The sequence below is a fragment of the Arvicola amphibius genome, chromosome 6 (assembly GCF_903992535.2).
Source record: "Arvicola amphibius chromosome 6, mArvAmp1.2, whole genome shotgun sequence".
NCBI classification, from domain to species: Eukaryota; Metazoa; Chordata; class Mammalia; order Rodentia; family Cricetidae; genus Arvicola; species Arvicola amphibius.
This window is the reverse complement of record NC_052052.2, coordinates 67,319,041-67,345,574: the sequence shown is the minus strand read 5'-3', so window position 1 is coordinate 67,345,574 and position 26,534 is coordinate 67,319,041. Positions and strand designations below refer to the sequence as shown.

The following is a 26,534-nucleotide window of genomic DNA, read 5'->3' as shown; positions in this document are numbered from 1 at the left end:
TTCTTCTGTCAGGAAAGGGATATATATATATGCTTCCCTAACACAAACCTACCATAACTTATTAACTGATGCATAGAGAATTCAGAGTGATGGAAGCTGACAAAATTTAAGGTACATTCTGAGTTGATTACATGAACTTTGCAAACTTCAGTGGAAGCATATGAGCTTCAAACACGTGTTTTCATGAACATCTTAAAGTTCAAGTTAATCCATACAAAGTGTAAAACTATTTTAAAATGTTTTATTAATTCTTATTCAACAGCCTTTGGTGTCTAGTTTTATGGAAGAAGGAAACTTGGCAGATTTAGTCATCAAAACACAATTTCTTTTCTGAATACAGGTGCAAGCAAATGAAGAAAAACACACAGCCTCCCTGTATGAAAAAATACGTTAACCAGATAATTAGGACTATATGTTCAGGAACTGCAGATAATTAAGCACTAATACATACCTTTCCAGTTAGATTTCTTTTGTCCTTCTCAATTTTATTGTTTAGATAGGAATGTACTATATGTTTTTCCCCACTCCTCTTCTCTCCTCCCTTCTCCCTTTTTATCCTCCCCTCTGCTCTCCACACAAAACATGGCAATGTATTTTTCAGTAGGAAAGCTTCTTATCTCATTATTACTCTTGGAAATTTGTTGTTGTTCTGAAGCTATCAAAGCACATTCTGACATTCATCTTTGCTCACGATGTTTACGTCTAGGGCATGACAAGATATAATTTCTTGTAGCTAGCATAAATAAGTAGCTATATGATAGAACATAAAAGGTAACAAAGGACCCCTGGACTTAATAAGGCAGAAACATTTTTCAATCAAAGAATATATACATAAAACATAACACTACACAGTACATAAGAAAACATCTGAGTTTTGGTCTGCTTTTAAGCCAGTTGTGAAATTGATTTCTTTTTTTTTTCTCATTGTTTTTATTAAAGATTTCCATCTCCTCCTCTCCTCCTCCCCCTTCCCTCCCCTCCCTTCCACCCATATCCCCACTCCGCCCCTCTCCAAGACAAAGAGCCATTAGGGTTCCCTTCACTATGTTAAGTCCCAGGTCCTCCCAGCTCCCCCTAAATCCAGGAAGGTGAGCAACCAAACTGACAGGGCTCACAGTGAGCCCGTCCATGCTGTAGAGTTCATGTTCATCGCCGTTGTCCTTGGTTTCTCAGTCCTCCTTCACCGTCAGCCACATTCAGGGAGTCCGGTTTGGTCCCCTGTTCCATCAGTCCCATTCCAACTGGACTTGGTGGTCTCCCGTTAGATCTGTCCCACGGTCTCAATGGGTAAACACACTCCTCACGGTTCTGACTTGCCTATAATTCGTAAAAAATCCTAGAGAAGCTATATAAGAAGGTGAATCCAAAGAAAAACATATAGTTATCCTCCTGGATACTGGAAGTAGACAAGATTGCCGGACAAAAAATGGGAACATGGAGGTGGGGTGGGATGGGGGGAAAAGTGTGAAGTGGAGGATGGGAAGAGCTTGGGGGAATAGGATGGTTGGGATATAGGAAGGGTGGATATGGGAACAAGGAATTATATATCTTAATTAAGGGAGCCATTCTAGGGTTGGCAAAGACTTGACTCTAGAGGGGTTCCCAGGTGTCCAGGAAGACGCCCCCAGCTAGGTCCTTGGGCAGCTGAGGAGAGGGTGCCAGAAAAGTACAGATCCTATTGCCATACTCATGAATATCTTGCATATCACCATAGAACCTACACCTGGCATTGGATGGAGAAAATGACAGAGCCCCACATAGGAGCACCGGACTGAGCTCCCAAGGTCCCGATGAGGAGCAAAAGGAGGGAGATCATGAGCAAGGAAATTGATTTCTTTAGCTGAATAATTGTCTATTACCAATGACTTTCAGGTGTTTATGAATTCCCTAACTCCCACTACCTCTTCCCATCTGTGCACCAGTCCTTCAGAATTCCCATGTTCTTCAGGTGTCTGGGGGGGTCATGATGATCAACATTAGCATGGGCTTTCAGAGAGAAGCATGGGAATTCTGGGAATTCTGATTGGCCTCCTACTTGAAGGTTGGGAGATTTTTGAACAAATTTTTCATTCTAAGATTTCCTATTTACATGCACAGAATGTAATATATTGTAACAGTACCCATCTCAGTGTTATCTTAAATGAGGCAGAGCCACAAAGAAGAATAACATTCTCCTGTCCTGCTCATAGTAAGTAACCAGATGCCGCTTAGCTGATAGATGTACTCAAAGTCAGGGTGTCTACACTTTTTCTTTAAATTGAATCTACACAATAACCTTGACTGCTTACATATTGTAGATGGAACAGACAATAAGAAAAAATGACAACAGTGTATTCTGGATGGCTTATAATAAACATTAATGTGAAGGTTAAAAGAACACATGTGTTTATTTAGGGTTTTGAGTGACATTAATATCTTGCATACAATGAGTCTTGCAATTCACTAATAATATATAGAGTACTTTCATTAATTATTGATGAGGAATCATTGCTTTTACATCTTTTATTTTTATTTTACCTTTTAATGTATGAATTTGTGTGGAAAAATCTGCAAGATTTAACACAATTTCCAAGGTGAAATCACTAATTTTTTGCAATGGCTCCTTGGATATAATCCTAACATAGACAACAGAAAGAAAATAGACAGGTGCAACTATATAAAACCAAAAGAATTTAATAGCCAAGGAAGCAAAAAAATGCAAGGATAAGTTATAGAATAAAGTAAATATTTAAAATTTTACATGAAAGTGTTTAATCTCTAAAAAGTAAAATGAACTCTTACAAATTAATATCAAAACGTAAAACAAAATGGAATAAACTAATATAGCCTCTTTTAAAAATGTACTAAATCCACATATAGGCATTACTTTAAAAATGCAAATGTCCACAGAGTTCTGTATGTGTTCACCATCCCTAATTATCAGAGAAGTGAGAATCTCAACTGCTTTGCAGCATCACCTAACATGTGCTAGAAAGACTGCAAACTCCAAAGTAAGCAAACAGCTGGAGTCCAAATAGACAGAAGCAGAAAGCATGGTACCCTGTTCTGACCTCAGGAAAATGGTGAGGAGAGTCCTCAACTAGGATAGAACTACCATCAGACATAGCAAGCCCGCTTTTCGGTATAAAGTGAAAATATTTGAAATCAGAATTTGAGAAGCTTTAATGTCATTTTGATTGCAGCACTATTTATAATAGTCCTGACAGGAAAACTACACAACTGCTCACACATGCCTTGGAGGGGGAAAGGGTGACATTTACATAAAGTGACTAGCAGTCTTTACAAAGAAGGGAAGCATGCCATGTGTGTGACAGCATGGATGCATATGAACAAGAGTGAAAGAAGTCAGCTAGGACATAGCAAACAGTACACGATCCTATATGATGTGTCTGAGAATCAGAGCCTGAGAAACGGGGAGGGATGCATTCTGCAGGTTCTGCGGGAGTAAGTACAGGATTCCTCCGCAGGGGAAATCAGGCTCCAGTCACATGACTAAGGCGTTGAGAGTAGCATGAAGCATGGTGGCTCCAGTTTCTAGTAGTGTGTGGTGAAATGAAGATGTGCTAAGAAGATGGGTGCACACTGTTCTTAGGAAACTCAAAACCAAGAATGAAAGCACCATCACACAGGGTCAGGAAAGAATCTGAAGGTGAATGGAAGCCTTACTATCTTTACTGTGGGGATCATTTCAAAAGTGTATGTTTATGAGCAAACTCATAGAACTATGAAGTGGAAACATTTCCAGTTTTTATCGCTAACAGTTAATTTAAAAACAAATAGATCTCGAAAAACCAAAAAAAGAAAAAAGGGAAAAAAAGACATATTTAAATGCTTGAATTTAGTAATTGTAAGAGTATGATGTCAAGTCAAATATTTGAAAGTCAAAGTATAGCTTCACATTTCCTGTCCAAATATTCATGGCTATGGTGTGTAACCTCTTTGTACTTTACTAAATTGAGCACAGTGATAATACCCCCTTTAAGGCACTGTTTTATAGTTTACAAGTGATCTCTTGAAAATCGCTTGGCATTGTGCTTAGAGTATTCTAATTACTCACAATTAAAACAGGTTTGTTGGGTGGTCATTGTGGAAAATGCAAAATAATGTAAAGGCCATGCTGAAAATGTATCTGAGTACCTTAGTCTTTTGTAGGCTGACTGGAAAAATAGAGAGAGACATTGCATCAAGACCAAAGGGCTGTGAAGCATGGCAGAAAGACCAGATGTGGCCAGGTGTGAGAATGGAGAATTGGGGAAAAGCAGATTCACCTGATGTTTTAGACCATATTTAAGAGTTTATCTTTCAATATAATTTGAGGGGACTGTAGCTAACATGTTTAAGCACAGACATTACAAGGCCAGACATTCACTAATAAAGTAAAAATAGAAAAGGAAAGAAACACTAGTGTGTACTGAAGAGAATTGAAAGAAGTCAAAAGAGGTGTCCTTAACAGGCTGTGGCTGGAGCAGAGTCTGCAAGGATTTTCCTTTCAGGTAGCATGTGAAGTAGAGAGAAGTTCTTGCAAACCATGTTTCTCAGTAATGCTGGCTGAATTACTTCCTGGGGCTTTAAGCTTATAACTGTTACTTTAATGACTCAGACCTGACATCTTTTCAGGATTTCTGGAGAAAGGGTTCAGGTGACTCTTATGAATGAGTTCTCCCTACCATTTAATATTCAAGACATTTTGAATTTGAGAAGTCCATTGTCCGCCCACCTGCTGAAATAGGATAAAAAGGAATGATGTGATTTAGAATCTGAAAAAGCCTCTATATGGAGAAGGGAAAACTAAAAATACTGTATATAATAGATTGTGTCTGATATTATGTGAGCGGAGACTGCTTACAAATCTTTACAGGCTGGTTATCCTGAGTGTCCTGACAAATTCAAATATTGAAGTTTTCACATCGCAGGAAATTGGAAGAAAAACTAAGAATGAATATTACAGTTTATTAAAATATAAGGCATATTTCAGAGGAGTAATTCATAGTAAAATATGGTGACCTTTGCTAAGGGATAGAGTAATACAAATAGCAAGTGTGTCCATGATTTAATTGGAAAACTCGAGGTGGTATTTATTTCAATCATTGCCTGTCTCTTGCCTGTACTAAAAGAGAAGAAAACATTAGAGAACAATTTATATTACACATATTTATGTACTCACATGTACATGCACATATATGATGTACACCATGCTATACATATGTGGAACTAAAAAGTCTATTTAAGATTGAAGAATTTTTCCATGCTACAAAGAGGAAAGGATCAACTTTAGAGTATTGATACAAAAAATGTACTAGAGAAAACATAGTGAAGATTAAACTCTATCTTTTACGTGTTTTGTTTTCTTAATAAAAATGAATTGATCTAGTAATACAGGATAATCAGTAATGAATGAGCACTGGATGACTGGGGTGAATATTAAATGACATTGAGCATTTCCACTTCTGTAATATAATTAGAGAATATAGGTAAAATTATAGAAACATATTGGCTCAAGTGTATCTTTTAACAATTCTCAATATCCTGGATTATTTCTAAGAATGCTGAAATAAATGCATATAGACATTAGTATGTGGAGTTCAGGAATAAGTTTACCTGTACCTTGTCAATTATTCTAGCTGATCCACCAGTCTCAATTATTGCTCAAGATCTAAATAACTGACACTGATGATGTCATGGTTCCCTCCGAAGGCGACAGTACAATTGTTATTTCTCCTGCTCTTTATTATCATTGCTTCAGCCTCAAACATTCTTTTTCTTCATATTTTTTTATTAAAAATTTTCATCTCCTCCCCTCCTCCTCCTCCTTCCCTTCCCTCCCTTCCACCCATACCCCCACTCCGCCACTCTCCTAGCCAAAGAGCCATCAGGGTTCCCTTCACTATGTTAAGTCCAAGGTCCTCCCAGCTCCCCCCAAGTCCAGGAAGGTGAGCAACCAAACTGACAAGGCTCACAGTGAGCCCGTCCATGCTGTAGAGTTCATGCTCATCGCCGTTGTCCTTGGTTTCTCAGTCCTCCTCCACCGTCAGCCACATTCAGAGAGTCTGGTTTGGTCCCCTGTTCCATCAGTTCCATTCCAACTGGACTTGGTGGTCTCCCGTTAGATCTGTCCCACCATCTCAATGGGTAAACGCACTCCTCACGGTCCTGACTTCCTTGCTCATGATCTCCCTCCTTTTGCTCCTCATCAGGACCTTGGGAGCTCAATCCAGTGGAGGATGGGAAGAGCTTGGGGGAATAGGATGGTTGGGATATAGGAAGGGTGGATATGGAAACAGGGAATTATATATCTTAATTAAGGGAGCCATTCTAGGGTTGGCAAAGACTTGACTCTAGAGGGGTTCCCAGGTGTCCAGGAAGACGCCCCCAGCTAGTTCCTTGGGCAGCTGAGGAGAGGGTGCCAGAAATGTCCAGATCCTATTGCCATACTCATGAATATCTTGCATATCATCATAGAACCTTCACCTGGCATTGGATGGAGAATATGACAGAGCCCCACATAGAATCCTCAAACATTCTTAATGGGTGTGCTTGCTTCAAATACAATGCCACTGTAAAAGGGTTCACTGTATAAACAATAGTACCAGAAAATATTTGGAAGTATTATGTTAAAGGATTTCTGAGGGCTTTAGTTGCACATACCTCATTGATTTAAGGACTCTTTTCAGTAGTCAGAACAGATGCTGTTTGGAAATGTATCTTTATGTCAGGCAAGAATGATCACTGTTTGTCCAAGTGCTTTCATGTCAAGAGTGTATGCACTTAATAGATAATATTGGATTTGCTTTCGAGTGTGGTTGCTCTCTTATTTAAAACTCCTTTTATCATAGATTCTAAAAAAGTACAGAAACCTTATGCAAGGCATATTTGATATGCAGATAGAGTTAGCAACAGTAATGCCAAGGCAATACAGAATGTCTTTGTATTTATTCTGGGTAATAAACGAGCTAATTCAAAATGTTCATTACACTGTTAAATGCTAATTTACTAATTTGAAAATGATAAATTGCATCTTGGGAAGTTTCACATTGGCTTGTAATTCAGTTGAAAGGGCAAATGAAATGCACATGCCTGAGCTTTCCACCCAAGAGGTTAAACATGTAGATGACTTAAAGTTTGAGTACCCGGTTTTGACTCTAAATAAAAGGTTTGGTTGCTAATAAATGTGTTAATTTCCAGAAGTTATTCAAACCTCTTAAATCTCAAACTGTCTGATATTTATAATAAATATAAAGATAATTACTATAGTAAGATATCTAATATGTAGGTGAATCAAAATATGAAGCCTAAACATAAAATACATACATATGTACAATGAGTAGTTACACTTGACAATTGTCTAATTAGTTCTTAAAGACTGCTAGATTAATAATAACTCAACCTTTTGCCTTGTAAGTTGTGCCCAGAATTAAACACATTTAACTTGTCAGGTGTACACAGTTCCCTCTCTGCCAATGCTCTTAGCAAGTTGCTTTTCATTATGGTCATGAAGCTGTCTCCTTAATGGAGTTTATGTTCCTTAAGATATGTGAATTCCTTCCTGCTGGTTTGTCAGTGCTCAACAGACTGTTGGCATATAGTCCTCTTAACATATGAGCAGAGTAAACTGAATGTCTCACTTTCATATAACTGAATAGTACCTGCAGAGACTTGCTTTCAAATAAAACAAAAAATGAAAGAAAAAAGAACCCTGCAACTTAAGGCAGCAATTAGACCCTCTTTGTTTGTGTGTCCCTCAAATTCTTTTTTTATTCTCTAGTCTCTTCAATTTCAACTAGCTTGACTCTACAATTTTCTCTGTCCAGGAAAACAATCCAAAAACAATAGTTTAAATACTTTGGTATGTTTGGCTAACCCTGCTGTGTTAATGCTGCCTGTTAGAGTTAGACATCCCACACTTGATCCTAGCCAGAAGTCCAAAATATCTCTAGGATTGGACATCCTGATAGGAAGTGAAGGGCACTTGAATGGTCTGTAAATATCAATATTATACATCAGGGAGTTTGGAGACATTTGTTTCCATCTCTTTTAATACTGCTATTTGAAAGCTTGAATTTTATCCTCACACAATTTTCAGATTTTCTTTCAAAGTGTTTTGTTATAGTTAGATATTGCAAGGTGTACATTGTTTCATCACTCCTAAACTTGGGTGTGCTTTCTATAGTCATTATAGTATGGAACCCATATGATTCTTCGTACAGTTTATCCGAGTGTTTCTTGTAATGCAGCAGAAACTATTTCACCTCCCCAACTTGTTGGCCTTTTTGTAAACCATAGGTATGAAGTGACTGCTTGAGAAAACAGCATATAAACATAGACTAATATAGACTGAGCAGGATGGTAAGCAGTTTCTTTTAAAAATGCTAGGTTATTTATAATAAATTTCTGAACCAGATGGTAGAAAAATTCATCACACTTAATGTTAATAATTTTTAATAAAGGAAGCTAAACTGTCTGATTTGGAGCCTACATTCATTAACAAAGGTTAAGTGTTGTGCTCCGCAGGAGTGCTATTTAACATCTCAGAAAACAAAACTCTGCATATTCTATAGTTTCATATTAAATTCATCACCTAATATGCACTGTATGAAGTAAAAACAGGTAATATGCCTGTCGATGGTTAGTATATTAATCAATCCCTCATAGTTTGATGGCAACATCTGTAAATCTGAGATATAATAGAACACTTGTATATTCCATGTATTTCTGTGCAGAGCTCAACTTTCTAGAACCAGCTGTGCACAGGAGAAAGGCAGGAGTTTCAGCAGGTGGAAGCTCAAACAAGTAGCCTTCCCTTCTTTTATTTCTTTGTCCAGATAAAGAAACTTGAATCTATGTGTACTTGTTTTTTTTTTCTTCCAGCTGAACTGCTGTTTTCCTCATGTAATACTGTATATGGTTTTGTCTTGAAGAAGCTGACAGGTGTGCTCTCTTACATAAATATGCAATTATAGTGTTTTGCAGGCAAAATTTAAAAATTTAAGTTGTCCTGTATCTATTTTGTAAATGGAAAAATAATCATTTTTTTATAAGCAGTTTGGAAGACGCATGCTTTCTGCATTTGTGGTATACTTTAGTTCATCTTTCCACAATGTCACTCATTTGACACAATTCGGTTTCTCATAAGTGTCCTAGTTCATGTACCTGCAAATGCTAATACTGTGTTCAACTTTTGTGTTGAAAGAATTAATGAAATAAGTGGAAGAAACTAGGATTGGTTTGTATAACAAAACAAAACAAAATTTTACTGCTTATAATAATCCATGTTTACATAAAAATTCTCTGATTTAAGTTATTGCATGGGTTATTCCAATGTAGAACACAGATAATATTATATGATTTATATAATGTACAGACTGAGATGGATCTATCTGTAGGAAGTAAAAGAGCAAGTTTTACAGCCTATGGGAAACTCGATGTAATTAGCAGATGATCCAGAATCTTAGCAACTGACTCATATTTCCTAGAGATTACTTTATCTCCTTCTACAGCAAAGGCATCTCATCCTATTATTTTGAGTTTTTTTTTCCTGACATGATGCATGGTTAATTCCAATTTCAAAACTGATTAAACCACCTGATTGATTGCAGTGATTACTTTTCTTGTCTCTAGCTTGGAGATAGCATTTGTAATTCTTATTAAAAGTTGATTGCTACTCAATACTGTTAATCTTGTTGAATGTTGCCTAATAAATTCAAAACTGAAGCCTACATGACCAATTACTAAATATAAATATAGAGTAAATCACACCATGAACTGATAGAAAAAAGTCAAAGTCACAATATTAATGCTAACACAGACTGAAAACTAATCTTAGTAAAGTTGGTATCTTGTCAGTATTAACGAGGGCTGCACCTTTCCTCTGAGCATCTATGGCTTTAAGTTGGAGAAGGATTTATCCTTTCTTTTTTTTCCTTTATTGATTTTATTGAGCTATACATTTTTCTCTGCTCCACTCCCTACGTCTCCCCTCCACTTCAATCCTCTTCCATGGTACCCATGCTCCAAATTTACTCAGGAGATCTTGTTTTTTCTACTTTCCATGTAGATTAGATCTATGTATGTTTCTCTAGGGTCTTCATTGTTGTCTAGCTTCTCTGGAATTGTGATTTGTAGGCTGGTTTTCTTTGCTTTATATTTTAAAACCATTTTTGAGTGAGTACATATTTGTCTTTCTGTGTCTGGGTTACCTCTCTCAATATGATATTTTCTAGCTTCATCCATTTGCCTGAAAATTTCAAGATATCATTATGTTTCTCTACTGTGTAGAACTCCATTGTGTAACTGTACCACATTTTCCTTATCCATTCTTCGGTCGAGAGGCATTTAGGTTATTTCCAGGTTCTGGCTATGACAAACAATGCTGCTATGAACATAGCTGAACACATGTCCTTGTGGTAGCCTTTCTACTGTTAATGTGGTTAGAGTTAGCAAACATAAATTTGTATAGCTATCTATATAATTATGACTGCATCTACAGTTGATGAAAAAGCTTGAATTCAGTTGTGTCTTCCATATACAGACCATTACTTTCTTGTAATGTCTTGGTGTTTTGATGGAAATACTGAACTCTGCTTTTAAGATGATTTTTAAGTACAAGAAATCCAAATTGCTGTAACTGATTAGCAAAGAAAATGCTGTCATCCTTTAGAGAATGCTATTTTCTTTCCTTTATCTGTTGAATAGTTCCCAGTGAAAACAAAACTTCAAAACTTCACTTGACTGATAAATGAAAGTGCTTCACAAGAGGGTGGGAGGAGAGAGACTGGTAACTTTAAGGTGGCCATTGTCTTGTGACTAAGTGCTCTAATATCACCTGTGTTCAGATCATAACAGTGTTCCTTCCAGTCATCTTGAAGGAGGATTATGAATTTGAAGCTGAAGCTTTATGTCACTGGCAACAATGCACAAAAAGAATATGCAGAAGAAAAAAAAACACCCCAATGAGTAAAGGCTATAGTGGGACCTGTAAGAATATTATACTTAAGCTCCATGCAGTGACTGCCAGAACCACTCATTCTGAAGGTCACAGCCTGTACATATCAAACATGTCATTTTGTTGACAGCAGACAGTTGTGATTAGTGATGCCATACGTTGTTGAAGATGGCTGGGTAGGCAGAAAAATGATCAAAAGGAAAAGGAAATAACCTCTCAAACTTCAGATGAATATGACACAATCAAGACAGAAATCAATGATCTGAAGGGAGATGGCCAGGAAAATTGTTAGGGAATAATGCTCCACCCAAAGGATTGTGTAGCCTTTTCTGTTCTTGTCTTGTACTAAGCATGATTCTTCCAGATCATACTAGCCTTTTCATGCCAATTAATAGCCACAGTAACATCTGACTCCAGTGCTACAGGACACCAGACCCTTTGTGAACTAAAGCACCCAAATATGCTTCTCTGTAGCTTCCACCCGCTCATGGGAAAACAGCGGGGTATAAACTCCCATCTGTGTAACTGACTCAAAAAGAGAAGAGTCAATTAGTCTGTTTCTTGAGGGCCTGCATTAAGTTTCAGTGTTGCCATTAAGTTGTGTCTCCATATCAGTCAGGCATTAAATCTCAATTACTGTGGACATTACATGGATGGTTAACCAGAGGTTGTCAAACACTGTGTTAGAAATTGTCTCACATGCACTTCAACTTCAAAGCTACAGGTTTTCAGCAGGGAATTAAGCAAATGTTATCAGGAGAATAGAAATTCTTCTGTAACAAGGGCAAGTAAAGGTTACAAAATTAACTGTGAATTAAATAATAATATTTGAAGGTTTATGATTTTATAGCTGGTCAATGGCAGACAACTGTGGTAGGGGCAAGGTGACAAATTCTTCTAATGAGCTGAATTGCCGTTCTGGAGGCTTGAAACTGTTCAGCCTTGGACTTGTAGCCTTTTTCAATGGTGATACAGCTGTGCTACAGCTTTTATGGTTGCCCATAGTCTTTGATAAGAGTCCAAAAGAAAAATTCATGACAAGTCTCTAGAAATATATTAATTTTAAATAAATTGTTGTTTTCCTTGATAAAAATACAACCAGAAAGGGAATGTAAGCAAAGCCACTGTTTCCTTCTTGCCAGTCAAGTCCAAACACCAGTGTAGGTCAAATTGCCCTGGACCTCACCACTGTGGGAAACTCTGCCCTAGTCACCATTAGTGTGGGAAACACTGGTCTAACAGAACCAGTGTGGAAGACACTGCCCTGGGCCCCACCAGTGTGGGAGACACTGCCCTGGGCACCACCACTGTGGGAAACACTGCCCTGGGCACCACCAGTGTGGGAAACACTATCCTGGGCAGAACCAGTGTGGGAAACGCTGCCCTGGGCACCACCACTGTGCAAACACTGCCCTGGGCGCAACCAGTGTGGGAACCACTGCCCTGGGACCCACACAGCATGGGAAACATTGCCTCGGGCCCCACATTCTGCTTCTTTTCCTCTTAAAGCAGGATTGATGTGTATAACCTGATAATGTGCTGTTCCTAGTTAACTGTTTAATGCTGGGAACATTTCTATTTACCCTTTAAAGACTTTGTTCTGATTTCTCTCCGTAGGTAATAAACATTTGGAAAATTTGGATATGCCTTAATCTTCTTTTCCCCATTTGTCTGAGACAGTAGCTCATTTGCTATTGAATGTTTGAAACAGTGTATATACCTAATTTGCCATTTTTGCAAATTATACAATCACATATGCAATATATGTATATGTATATGTATATGTACATATATACAAAGCAGTTTTGTGTACATTAAGTTTTTTAGGCATTTACTAACCTATGAGTTGCCTTTTCAGTTCTATTTTTAAGAAACTCAGATTGTCCCATATTGCAAGGCTTCTAATAGAAAGGACCAGATCTTCTCTCGGCAGCTTCTTTCTCCTTATGCCAAGGAAATCTTAAATATAGAGCTCCATTGCAATAAAGGTTCCTTTGATGAGGCTTTTCTTGGAGTCATTTTTTTCCTTCAGCCTGGGACTGTCTGTTCTGTTTGAATTTCTTTCTTTAGAGAAGACCCTCATTTCACATATTGCTGAAAGAGTTTATTTTTTACTTGATTTTTAGCTCTAGATATATTACTTCAGAAGAAATTCTTTTAAAAATGTATTTTAATTCAAAAATAATTACATCACTTCCTCCCTTATGTTCCACTCCCCAAGTGCTCCCAAGCAGCCTACTTCCAACCACTTCCATACACTCCCAATTCTTACGTTGATAGTTGCTTTTTCTTTAATTATGATTTTTCATACACGTATGTAAATATATACACAAATGTTCACAAATATATAAGTACAACTTTCTGACTGTATTTTTGTTGTTGTTGGGGTGTGTGTGTGTGTGTGTGTGTGTGTGTGTGTATATATATATATATATATATATATATATATGATTTCAGAATTTAAAGCCTGCTTTCTTATTTTGTTGTTTTGTATTATTTCTTGTTTTATGTTTTAAACTTTTGTGAATTTGCTTACTGAGTGGCCAAATGTGATTCCTTTCCCCAAGAAAGTAAATCCTAGATAGCAAAACAATAAATTTCTCAGTTTGAAACAGTATAAAGAAGAATCCCAAGCCTTTTTCCTGCACAGTGTAGAGCCACTTGATCATTGATTCCAAAATTCTGCAAAATGCTGGTCTCTGGAAATTCAAAGTTGATTTTTTTTTCTTCTATGAAATTTCATTTTAAAAATAAGATCAAATATTTAAGTGGCTGTATGTTCTCCTACAGGATAATTGACTTCATTAGGTCTGAGTTGTAGGTTTCTAGTACTAGGCATGATTTCCTTCATATATATATATTATATATATATATATGTATAATATATATATATATGTATGTATGTATATACACAAATACTCGTGTAATAGCAATCAATAAAAAGAGACTATGAATTTGAAAGGAAACAAGGAGAGTTTCTGTGAAAAGAAAATGATGTAATTATAGTATAATCTCAAAAAATAGAAAGAAAAATAGGTTTTCACTGTACTTCCTTTTTGAAAATTGAAATATGGAGCCAGGCAGTGGTGGCATATACCTTTAATCCCAGTACTTGGGAGTCAGAGGCAGGGGGATCTCTGTGAGTTTGAGGCCTGGCCTACAAGAGCTAGTTCCAGAACAGGCAAACAAACAAACAAAAAGAGCAAAAGGGTTCACATGTAAATTGCTGAGTCCAACCAGTGTTCACATATGGTAAGTACACAGAGTGGTTAATTTGCTGTTTGTATTAATAAAAGTCCAAGAGGAGGTAATACTTTGTTGAAAATATTAAGTATAATTATAAACAAATATATCAAAAATTGCTGTCATTTATATTCCTTGTGCAGTATGTGTATCCACTTACCTCTAATTCAACCTCCTTTTATAACACAGATGGTATACCATGTAACAGAGAAAAAATGTAAGCTATAACAGAAAGAGCTGTACTCTCCTGAGAAGATCAGTCAAGTGAAAGAAAGACATGAATCAAATATCTTCCAATAAGTGAAATTACACTGGGCAAAGTGTTGTATGGGTAGAACAAAACAAATAAGATGTTTGTCCTTTGTGCTATGGCTTGAACTCAGAGTCTTACACATAAAATGTATCATACTGCTGAACTGCATCTTCAGATAAGTAAATCACATTAAGAAGGGGAGCGGGGAGCCGGGCAATGAGGATGTGCACCCTCCAGGCAAAGGAGAAAAAGAAACTGCATTCCTTTCAGGGGGAAAAATAAGCAACAAGATAAACAAGATAACAGATTCTGGGGTATCAGAAAAGCAAAGCAACAGGAGTCTGTAGATTGAACAAAGGCTGTGGACTAAGGGCAACATATAGCCAACAGTTATGAATGCAAAAGCACTTGAAAGGGGCTGGAGAGATGGCTCAGCGGTTAAGAGCACTGGCTGCTCTTCGACAGGTCCTGAGTTCAATTCCCAGCCACCACATGGTGGTTCACAACCATTTATAATGAGATCTGGTGCCCTCTTCTGGTCTGCAGTGATACATGCAGACAGAACACTGTATATAAAATAAATAAAATAAATCTTTTTTTAAAAAAAGTACTTGAAATATGTTATTATATGGCTTAGTATTAATGGGGAAAGGCATATAAATAAGAGATGATATTATTAGGCAAAACTAGAATAGATATTGAAGAATTAGTCCTTGAGGATAATTATGGGACTACTGACTCAGGGCTCTTGACCAGTCAGTCAGACAAGGCAATTGATATGCTTCTAAAAGTAGGATAAGGAAGCATTATCAATAGTTGGTTTTGAGTGGTAAATTATATACGTGCTACATATATGCACACAGAAAGCTCTATATAATTATATTTTAAACCTTTTCTGTGAGTTACAAGCTACATTTTTCTAATATTAAAAAAACACACAATAATAGAAAGAGATTAAGTCTTAAGAATACTAGGGCCAGGGAGATGGCTCAGTAGTTCAGAGCACTAGTTGGTTTCCAGAGGTGCTGGGTTCAATGTGAGCACCCAAATGGTGGGTCACAGTCATCAATAACTGCATCAGGGGATGTGATATCTTACTCTCACCTCTCCTGTCTGAGCACTGCATGTACAGGGTATAGAGATATACATATAAGTAAAATATCTAAACATATGAAATAAAAAGAAGAGAAAAGGAAAAATATTTTAAAAAAGCCCTTAAAATATATAAAGTTGGGACCAGTATAAAGCCTACAGGATGATGGAAGATCTACAGCTTTCAGAGTCTACAATAAAACTGTGGATTCAGGCACTCTGGGAATTTCATTACTCATGATAGAAGCCATTTACCTAGAGAGAAAACTCTAGCTTTCCTAAAATACATGCCATAGGTTTAGGGAACTCCTGAACTTCCACAGAAGCTGCAGGGACAGGAATAAGGCTCTTGATGACCCAGGAGAGTATCTAATCATCAGAAGACAGTGAATAGAGACTCTGGCTAAAAGTACCAATCTCACGGTAGAAAAATGACACCTTAGCACTAAGACTTAATATTCTAATGAATAATATAAACACCTCCATTAAAAGAAAATAAGACTAGTTTTTAAACATGAAAATTAGTAAAGAAAGACTGTCTAAGTAGTTAAGAGTAAGCAGTACTCTTTCAGAAGACCAGAATATTTTTCCCAGCACCTAGGTTATGTGCCTCATACTGACTGTAACTCAGTGCCAGATAATTTGATTCTCTAGCCTCTGTGAGCTCATGTACTCATAGATGTACACCTTCATAAAAATAAAATTAATTTGGAAAGAAAGAGAAAACAATAAAGAAAAATTTAATCAATAAACTGACTCCAGATAAAGAAATATCAATGCAGAATCAGAAATAATTTATTTCTTTAGAAGAATTACTAATCTGGCTTTAATGGCTCACAGTAAAAATGGTCCAAAATAATTTACAGATACTTGAAAAAAATAATCATGAGTATGTTTAAACAACAGAATGTTCATATGTATAAACTCTATGAGAACAAAAACAGAAATCCATATGACCTTGAGAGTCAGTCCAGGACATGAAAATATAAATCTGTAATAGGAGAGAATTGCAGAAAACTAACTAAACTGATATAACTCTGGAAATTAAGAACTCAGTAAGCCAGGTCACGAATGGTGAAACATACTTTTAATTTCAGGAGTCTGGAGACAAAGGCAGGTAAATATCTATGACTTTGAGACAAGCCTGGTTAACACAGATAGTTTCAGGCAAGGCTACCACAATGAAAATGGCATGATATTGCCAAAAATCCCTGCAGTGGTCAATGAGATATTATTGAAGACCCTACTACAATTTCTCACTTCTAAAGACACCTGACAGTTTACAAAGAAGCCAAAAGTACAAACTGGAAAAACACTTGTGTCTTCAACAAATGATTCTGGTAAAACTAAATAGTTAAATATAGAACAACAACAACAAAATAGATTCATTGTCTATCACCCCACACAAAACTCAGCTCAGGATAGATTCAGGACCTCAGTATAAGACCTGTTGCCATTAATCTGATAGAAGACAAAGTAGGAAGTGTGCTTGAACCTATTAGCACAGGAAAAAAATTGTTTTAATCAAGACCCCAATAGTGTAGATATTAAGACAACAGTTTACAGAAGGTAACTCATTGAACTAAACATCTTATGCACAGCAATGACACCATCATTTAAGCAAAAAATCAGCCTACAGAATGGGAAAAAAAGGTCCTTACCAATTTTAGATCCGACAGAGGACTAGTATCTACAATTTAGAAAGGACTAAAATACCTAAACATCGAGAAAATAAATAACCCAATTTAAGGGTGGTGTAAAACTAAACAGTGAGCTTTCAAAAGACTCAAAATAAGACTCAAAATGACTGAGAAACACTTAGAAATGTTCAACATCCTTAGCCTTCATAGAAACGCAAATTAAGAATACTTTGATATTTCAACTTACCCAAGTCAGTAGGGTCAAGGAAAATAAAACCAAATGACAACAGATGCTAATTAAGATGCAGAGAAATGAGGACACTTTTTTCATTGCTGGTGTGAGTACAAACTGATGAGGCTCCTACAGAAACCAGTTTGATGTTTCCTCAAAAACTCTAGGTCTTTCATAAGATACAACTATGCATTATACCCAAAGGGTTCTACACCTTGCCATGGAGATACTTATTCTTCCATGTTTATTTATAATCTATTCATAGAGCTAGAAATTGGAAACAGCCTAAATGTCCATCAACTGATTAATGGATAATGAAAACCTGATACTTTTGTACAATATTAATCAGCTATTAAAAAAATGAAATTATGAAAATTTTAGGTAAATAAATAGAGCTAAAAACAATTATCTAGAGTGAGGTGATAAGAACCCAAAAGAAAACACTATTTTTAATAATACATGGATATTAGCTTTTAACGTTTAAAATATGTGTTTTGTTCAGAATACTCATGGATATTATGCACTTAGTAAGGGCCAATGAGAGAGGATGGATATTTCAATGAATGGGAAATAGGATACAATATTTTAAACAGCTAATAGGGGAGCTAAAACAGGGAGAAGGAGAGAGTGATGGGGGTAGGAAACCGAATATGAGTAAAAACTCTGGATAACTAGGGATAATTAACACTAAAGACCTTTTGAAAGTCATATGAAAACCTACAACTTTAAAAGCTTCTTCTTCTTCTTCTTCTTTTCTTCTTCTTCTTTTTGGTTTTTCAAGACAGGCCTATTCTGTAGCTATGGAACCTGTCCTGAAACTAGCTCTGTAGACCAGGCTGGCCTTGAACTTATAGAAACTTATAGAGAGCCACCTGCCTTTGTCTCCCCAGTGCTGAGATTAAAGTCTGCCATCACAGACCGGCTTGAAGCTTCTTTAAATATATACATATATAAAAGAATTTTATTTATTTATTTTATATATCTTTAAATTTCTTTTTAATAACCAAATTTTAAATGGAATTCTCAAGTAATGTGGTAGACAGTATAACAAACAGACATTATACAATACCAAGTAAAACCCTCAATACAAGGATATGGTTAAGCTGTTTTAAGTAAGTGTACATGGGGTCCTATAGAAATTCCAAGCAAATGTTACAGACTATTGCCAATGCTATTGGTTCCTCTTCAAAACTATACAGTAAGGTTCTGTTGCTGAAGACGTATGCCATATATCCCACACAAATTAAGTTAGTCCTCAACAGCATGCTCATCACTACTAGCTAGCACTCATAGTGCAGAAATGTTCTATAGTTGTTCCAGTAGGAGTAACGTCAGCATCAGTTTTACAGTTTTAATTACCAAAAGATATAATAATGGACCTGCCTGCAATATATGCTCACCGATGCAATAATGGCATGAATGTCATGGCAGTCACTAAGTCCTCTTTTTAAGACTGGTTTTAAGGTCTATGCTATGAGACAGAACATGGATTCCCCACACTAATAAGTGACCAAGAAGCTGAGGCTACATAGGTCAAGGACATAGAGGAAAATGTGCATACTAAAGGAATATAGCTATACAATGACTACAATGACATATTGGGTAGCAAGGAAAGAATGCAATGAAGACATGATGTGCAGAATTGATGAGAAATATTTGTAATGATTTATCTGAGATTTATGCTAAAAATATATAAAAAATTTAAATAATATTAACAGCAAAGTAACCAAATCTTAAAATTTATGTATTTTTTGAACATTGATTCACATATTAGTATAAATATAAAATTTATCACCATGCACAAAACTCAAGTCCAAATGGATCCAAGACACCAACATAAAGCCAGCCACACTGAACATTATAGAGGAGAAAGTAGAAAGTACACTTGAATACATTGGCACAGTAGACCACTTCCTAAATAGAACCCCAGCACTGAAAGAAACAATTAATAAATGGGACCTCCAGGAACTTAAAACTTCTGTAAAGCAAAGGACACGGTCAACAAAACAAAATGACAGCATACAGAATGGGAAAAGATGTTCACTAACCCCACATCAGACAGAGGTCTGATTTCCAAAATATACGAAGAAATTGGTCATCAAAAGAACAAATAATCCAATAAAAAAGGAGTGCAGACCTAAACAGAGAACTCTCAATAGAGGAATCTAAAATGACTGAAAAACACTGAAATGTTCAATATCATTTGCCATCAAAGAAATGCAAATCAAAACAACTCTGAGATTCCATTTTACACCTCTAAGAATGGCCAAGATCAAAAACACTGATGACAACTTATGCTGGAGACATTTTGTGTTTAAGGTAACACTCCTCCATTGCTGGTGGGAATGTAAGCTGATACAGCCTCTTTGGAAGTCATTGTGTCGATTTCTCAGAAAATTAGCAAACAACCTTCCTCAAGACATAGTGGTATCACTTTGGGTATATATACAAAGGATGCTCAATAGTGCCACAAGAACATGTGCTCAACTATGTTCATAGCAGCATTGTTTGTCATAGCCAGAACCTGGAAACAACCTAAGTGCCCCTCAACCGAAGAACAGATAAGGAAAATGTAGTACATTTATATAATGGAGTACTACATAGCAGAAAAAAATATATTGAATTTGGCAAGAAAAGGGATGGAGCTAGAAAATATTTTGAGTGAGGTAACCCAGACAAGGAAAGACAATTATCACATGTCCTCACTCATAAGTGTTCTTTAAACATAAAGCAAAGAAATCCAGCCTTCAAACCACAATCCCAGAGAACATAGACAACAATGAGGACCCTAAGGGAGACATACATGGATTAATCTACATGGGAAGTAAAAAAAGACAAGACATCCTGAGTAAATTGGGAGCATGGGGAACTTGGGGGATGGTTGAAGGGGAGGGGAGCGATAGGGAAGAGGACAGAGAAAAAATGTAAAGCTCAATAAAAAATCAATAATAACATGAAATTTAAAAATAAAATTTAAATTCAAAATACCTAGGTTATCTCAATAGACACATCTACAAAATAGTCTGAATGCCCATAAATATACAAAAAATTATTTATCATTCTTTTTCTTTCATGCTGCTAAGAATACCATATATATTAAAATGGATATAAGACTTAAAGTATACATTATTTGGGTGCCAAGTCATTTTTATTTTAATTTTATTAGTTCACAAACATTGATAATATTACCAATTTTAATTTCATCTTCAATCATGGAATTGTTAGTAAAAAGTACAGTGGTACACTATCTCAGCCAAGTTTTAGTAACTATTAACACTCAATAAGTAAGCAAATAAATCTTGAGAATATAGAACATAACACTACCATTGTACATGGTTGGTAAAAATTTAAATTATTACAGTTACTATTCAAATGTTGCCCTTTAGTTTGTTGCAATCTCATTTGTTAGATTTTGCTTCTCTTGCCTCTGCTTTGAGATCATATTTATGAGTTGCTGCTTATAACGGCCTCCTCATGTTTTTGACATTAAATTAAAATCTTAAATCCAATATAATCTGAAATTAAAGTTGGTGGAATATAAAGGTCTCAAGTTTCAGTTTATTGTCTGTTGGTATCTATTTTTCTAGCTTTGCTTGCTAAAGCATGCCCTTCTATAGAGTTTCTACCATTCAGCCATGAAGCAGCTTAGTGGATGGGTGTAAATTTATTTCATGTGATTGCTTGAGATCATCTAGTATGTGATTTTGTGCAAATTCCAGAATATTTTGTTCATGCTTTCTTTGTAATATATGTTGAAATCAAGTATCATAGTGTCTCTAGCTTTGTTATGTTTGCTTGTTTGTTTGCTTTGCTCTTTTAAGATTGTTTTGACTAATCTTTTGTTCTTGATTTTAGATTCTTTTTCTCTAGTGCTTTTAAGAAATCCATTTATACTTAAATGTATATTAGGTTGAATCTATAAATTATATTGGGTGTGCAATCTTTTTGACATTCTTTATTAGACTAGAAACATTGGACATATTTCCCACTTTGGTATCTTACTTAATTTCTTTCTTTGCTGTTTTGAGATTTATGGAGTAGAGATCTTACATTTACTTAGTTAAGTTTATTCCTTGGTATGATGTGCTTTTGTGTGTGACTATTGTGAAGGACCTTGTATTTGTAATTTTGTTGTAATGGAATTTTGACAAGGTTTACCGTACCAAATGTCAATTTCTTTATTTGGAGCAGAGCTAAATTCCAATCAGAAAATTGTTAGAAACCCCTAAAATGTACTTAAAACTATTGTAACAGTGGGCTCATCCAGTCCAGCCTAGTCAGTGTTATATTAAGCCCATCTCACAGATGAATGAGAATTTTGACAATAAATCTTCCCCAGGAAGCTATATAAAATTCTTCTAGCATTAGTAAGACTGACAAGCAGAAAGTGAACCTTCATATTTATTTCAGATTTATCTCTATATGTCCTATTGCCAAAGCATGTGATGTATTTGGCAATAGAAATCTACCATTTAGATCTCAAAGGCAGCCAACTTTAGTGACAATTTCCTATGTTAATTTGAGGACCCCAAAGGACTTCTGATTCAAATATTCACTGTTTTAACACCTAGGTGACATCTGCATCACAAAGAAAAATAAAAAAAAAATGAAGAATTTTTTACCATGGAGAAAATGATAGAAGCACACTAGACTTATTCATTATTAACAAAGAAAAATTTTGGAAAAGCTTTATTACAGCCATGAATTGGGCCTATTATTTATTCATATATTTCTTGGGGTTTGACTTGTGCTTGCTTTTTTACATCTTTCAGTTATATCATTTTTTGAGCTATATTAAACAAAATATGCTTGTTTCAAATTATTAATTTAATGCTTTGACAAGGTCATACATTATATAATTCATTCTAGCTACACTTTCTCTGCAAATTCTCTTATCTCTTCTCCAACCCTAACTGAACTCCTTTTCATACCTCTTTTTTCTTATATTTTAACTTTTGGTTCTGTGTTTCTCACATATTTGATGTGATTGATGCACCATCTGTGTGACCACTGGAATGGGTCATTCCATTCATTGTAGGCTGGTGTTATTGCCAGTGTGTAAACAGTTGAAGATAAGGACTTCCCTTTTCCCAGAGTCTATCAGTAGTAAACAGTTTTACAGTGAGCTGTTAGACTTCCTGAGCATATTCTCCATTCACGTCTGGCTATTGATGAGCCATCCTTCTCTAGATCTAGTGCAGTCATCTAGAGTTGTTGAGTGTTTATGGGTGCAATAGGTATGTATTACCTAAAAAATGGGTATTCACGAGCCGTTCTCTGTCACTTCTTTCTCTTCTATTCTTTATGAACCATATTATGCAATGTTCCCTAATCTCTACAAGATATGGAGTAAATATCTCATTTAATGAATAGCACACAGCCTTCATTTATTCTCAACAACTTCTGTCTTTCCAGGTCTTTATTTACCTTCATTTGATAGAGGCTAAGAGTGGTAACTGTCTACAGGTATAAACAAACATATTTAGAAGGTGCTTTAATGCTATGTCAATTTATCTGAATATCAGAGTTATGTTTCCTCCTAGGGGCCATTGCCATCATCTACTGCATGTATTTATGCAGATATGAATTCACTCCTGTGGACTGAACATCAAATCTAATCAAAGAGTGATTGATTAATCTCTTAATACTTGTGGCACTTTGCAGAAATGAGCACTTATTTTCTGTAAATTCGGAGTCAAACCTTACAGGATCACACTGGGAAAAGACAATTGATTCATTTTCTGCACCTTGAGGGTATATCTCAGTGCTAGAGCCTTTAGCTGCCTTTTGTGCACCAGTAGTTGACATAACATGTTCCTGTTCTGTGAGCTTAGCCAGGAGAAAGCATGCTTTTGGTTGCAGGACCACCTTTCTCTGTATATTATGTAATCAAAATACAAGGTATTTTCAACATTAGAATATAGTTATCTAGTTATGGTATGCATCCAAGAGGAATGGCAAGAGCCATTGTTGGGGAAAGGACTGGGTAATGCATACTTAGCACTGAGGTTTTTGAAAAACAAAAACAAAAGAATAAAAACCCCAATAGCTTCTATGAAGACCATTTGCCAGCCATTCAGAATATCTCCCTTCCAATTGAGCCTTTAAAAATTATATATTTTCAATTTGTTTACAAGACAGCTCTTCCTAAGTTTTTTCACAGTTCTCTGGATTACCTTACTGATCCATTGTTTCTACTTGTCTTCTCTTTTCCATCACTAGTATAAGCTCCATTCATTTTTATATTACATGTCTTTATAAACTCCCACCTCTTAAGTCACATTCTGATAGCTTTCTTACATATAAGTTTATTTATATATAGGAATTATAAGTAGAATAAACAATTTAAAAGATTACAAGATGCTAGAATCCATATATAATAAAAAATATGGTGATTGTTTTGCTGCACTTGAGTAACCTGAGTATAATTATTTCCAGCTTTATTTACTTAACATAAAATCTCATCTTTTTTACACATATACATGTGAAACACATTTTTATCATCTATTCATCACTTGATGAACATCTGCACTGATTCAGTATCCTACATATAGTGAATGGAATAACAATGACCATGAATGAGCAAGTGTATTTGAAAAATAATACATAATCCTTTGGTAAATGATCAGAACCTTCATCTGGCGATGGATGGAGATAGAGACAGAGCCGCACACTGGAGCACCGGACTGAATTCCCAAGGTCCAAATGAGGAGCAGAAGGAGGGAGAACGTGAGCAAGCAAGTCAGGACCGCGAGGGGTGCATCCACCCACTGAGATGGTGGGGCTGATCTAATCTGAGCTCACCAAGGCCAGCTGGACTGGTACTGAAAAAGCACGGGATAAAACCGGACTCCCTGAACATGGCAGACAATGAGGGCTGATGAGAAGCCAAGGACAATGGCACTGGATTTTGATCCTACTACACATACTGGCTTTAGGGGGGCCTAGCCTGTTTGGATGCTCACCTTTCTAGACCTGGATGGAGGGGGGAGGAACTTGGACTTCCCACAGGGCAGGGAACCCTTACTGATCTTCAGACAGGAGAGGGAGGGGGAGGGGATGGGGGAGGGGGAGGTAAATGGGAGGCGGGGAGGAGGCGGAAATTTTTTTTTCCAGTTTATTTATTTTTTATTAAAAATTGCCATCTCCTCCCCTCCTCCTCCCCCTTCCCTCCCCTCCCCTTCACCCACACCCCCACTCCCTCCCTCTTGAGGCCAACCAGCCATCAGGGTTCTCTACAAGATGTTGAGTCCAAGGTCCTCCCAACTCCCCCCAGGTCCAGGAAGGTGAGCAACCAAACTGACAAGGCTCACACAGAGCCCGTCCATGAGAGTAACAAAAAAAATTAAAAAAGAAATAGTATAGCTGAGAGATGTGGTTGTTTTATTTATAGTTTTTAAGAAACTATAGTGTAGAGCTGCCATCTTGCGTCCCCGCGTGTGTGTGCCTTATCTCAGCTGGTCCGCCCGAGACCCCCTCAGCCCGAACCCTAGTCCCCCGCGCGGCCCCATTTCCACTCCGACAAGATGAAAGAAACGATCATGAACCAGGAAAAACTGGCCAAGCTGCAGGCACAAGTGCGCATTGGTGGGAAAGGAACTGCTCACAGAAAGAAGGTGGTTCACAGAACAGCCACAGCAGATGATAAAAAACTGCAGTTCTCCTTAAAGAAGTTAGGGGTGAACAATATCTCTGGTATTGAAGAGGTGAACATGTTTACAAACCAAGGAACAGTGATCCATTTTAACAACCCTAAAGTTCAGGCGTCTCTGGCAGCAAACACCTTCACCATTACAGGCCACGCCGAGACAAAGCAACTGACAGAAATGCTTCCCAGCATTCTAAATCAGCTTGGGGCAGACAGTCTGACTAGTTTAAGGAGACTGGCTGAAGCTCTGCCCAAACAATCTGTGGATGGAAAAGCACCCCTTGCTACTGGAGAGGATGATGATGATGAAGTCCCAGATCTGGTGGAGAATTTTGATGAGGCTTCTAAGAACGAGGCAAACTGAACGGAGGCGACTTCTGAAGAAGTGACACTTGCAGAAGTTACAGGAGCTGCTATTTTATATCATGGCTGCTTTTTAAAGGTCTTGTTTATGGATCTGATCAAATCTAGATCGCTAATATTTTTAAGCCCAAGCCCCTTGGACACTGCAGCTCTTTTCAGTTTTTGCTTAAACACAATTCATTCTTTGCAGCAAATTAAGCTGAAGAAGCCTGGGAATAAAGTTTGGAAAAGGGTTAATAAAATTCTTTGCCTAGTAAAAAAAAAAAAAAAAAAAAAAAAAGAAACTATAGTGTAGGCACTAGTTTTCAGTCCTATCAATACTGAATAAGTGCACATCTCCACATCCTCACCCACATTTTAGATTTGCTTTCTTGAGAAAAGCTATTCTGATTGTGATTAGATGGACCCTTGAATAGTTTTAAGTTGAATTTCTCTGATTATTAATGATGCTGAATCCCCGTTAAAACATTTACTCACATTTATTAGTTTTTCTTTTAAGAATTCTACACTTGTTTTGATTGGATTGTTTACTTTCTTTATGCTCATTTTCCCAAGTTCCTTCTGTATTTCAGGCTTTAGGCTGCCTCCTTATTGTTTTCTTTGTTGTTCAGAAGCTTCTTCATTCCACGAGATTCTACATGTAAATTGTTTGCCTTATTTCCTGAGGGACTCAAGCTCTGGTTAAAAAGCCCTTTCCTGTGCCTACATGTTGTAGTGTACTCATTATCTTCTCCGCTATTCCATCCAGAATTTCAGATTTTATGTTTGATTTAGAACCATTTGAAGTTTAATTTTATGCAGGATAAGAGTGCAGGATCTAGTTTTGCTCATCTGTAAACAGGTAGTCATTTTTCTCAATACCATTTATTAAATATGCCATTTTTTCTCGAGTGTATATAATAGTGTCTCTGCCAGAATCAAGGTAGCCATAATTGTGTGGACTTAAGTGTGTATCTTCTGAGTCATTCCACAGATTAAAATGTCCATTCTTGTGCTAGCACCTTGTTGTTTATATTGCTACATATGCATGCCACAACATGTGAGTAATCAAAAGGCAGTTTAGAGGAAACGAATTTTGTCTAGCCACATGGTTCCTGAGAATTGAAGATGGATTTCACCCAAGA

At 36.5% G+C, this 26,534-nt stretch overlaps 1 protein-coding gene across 1 annotated transcript; it reads left to right on the top strand.

The window, feature by feature from the left end:
- The first annotated feature begins 24,910 nt into the window (after positions 1-24,910).
- Positions 24,911-25,652, top strand: LOC119817435 (transcription factor BTF3-like). The gene has a single exon (XM_038334663.1). It carries the CDS (start codon positions 24,926-24,928, stop codon positions 25,409-25,411), a length of 486 nt encoding a protein of 161 aa, XP_038190591.1. The 5' UTR covers positions 24,911-24,925; the 3' UTR covers positions 25,412-25,652.
- The last annotated feature ends 882 nt before the right edge of the window (positions 25,653-26,534 follow it).

Bases quoted from the DNA above. Each gene is read 5' to 3' on its own strand.
- LOC119817435 (XM_038334663.1), top strand. From the start codon at position 24,926: ATGAAAGAAACGATCATGAACCAGGAAAAACTGGCCAAGCTGCAGGCA.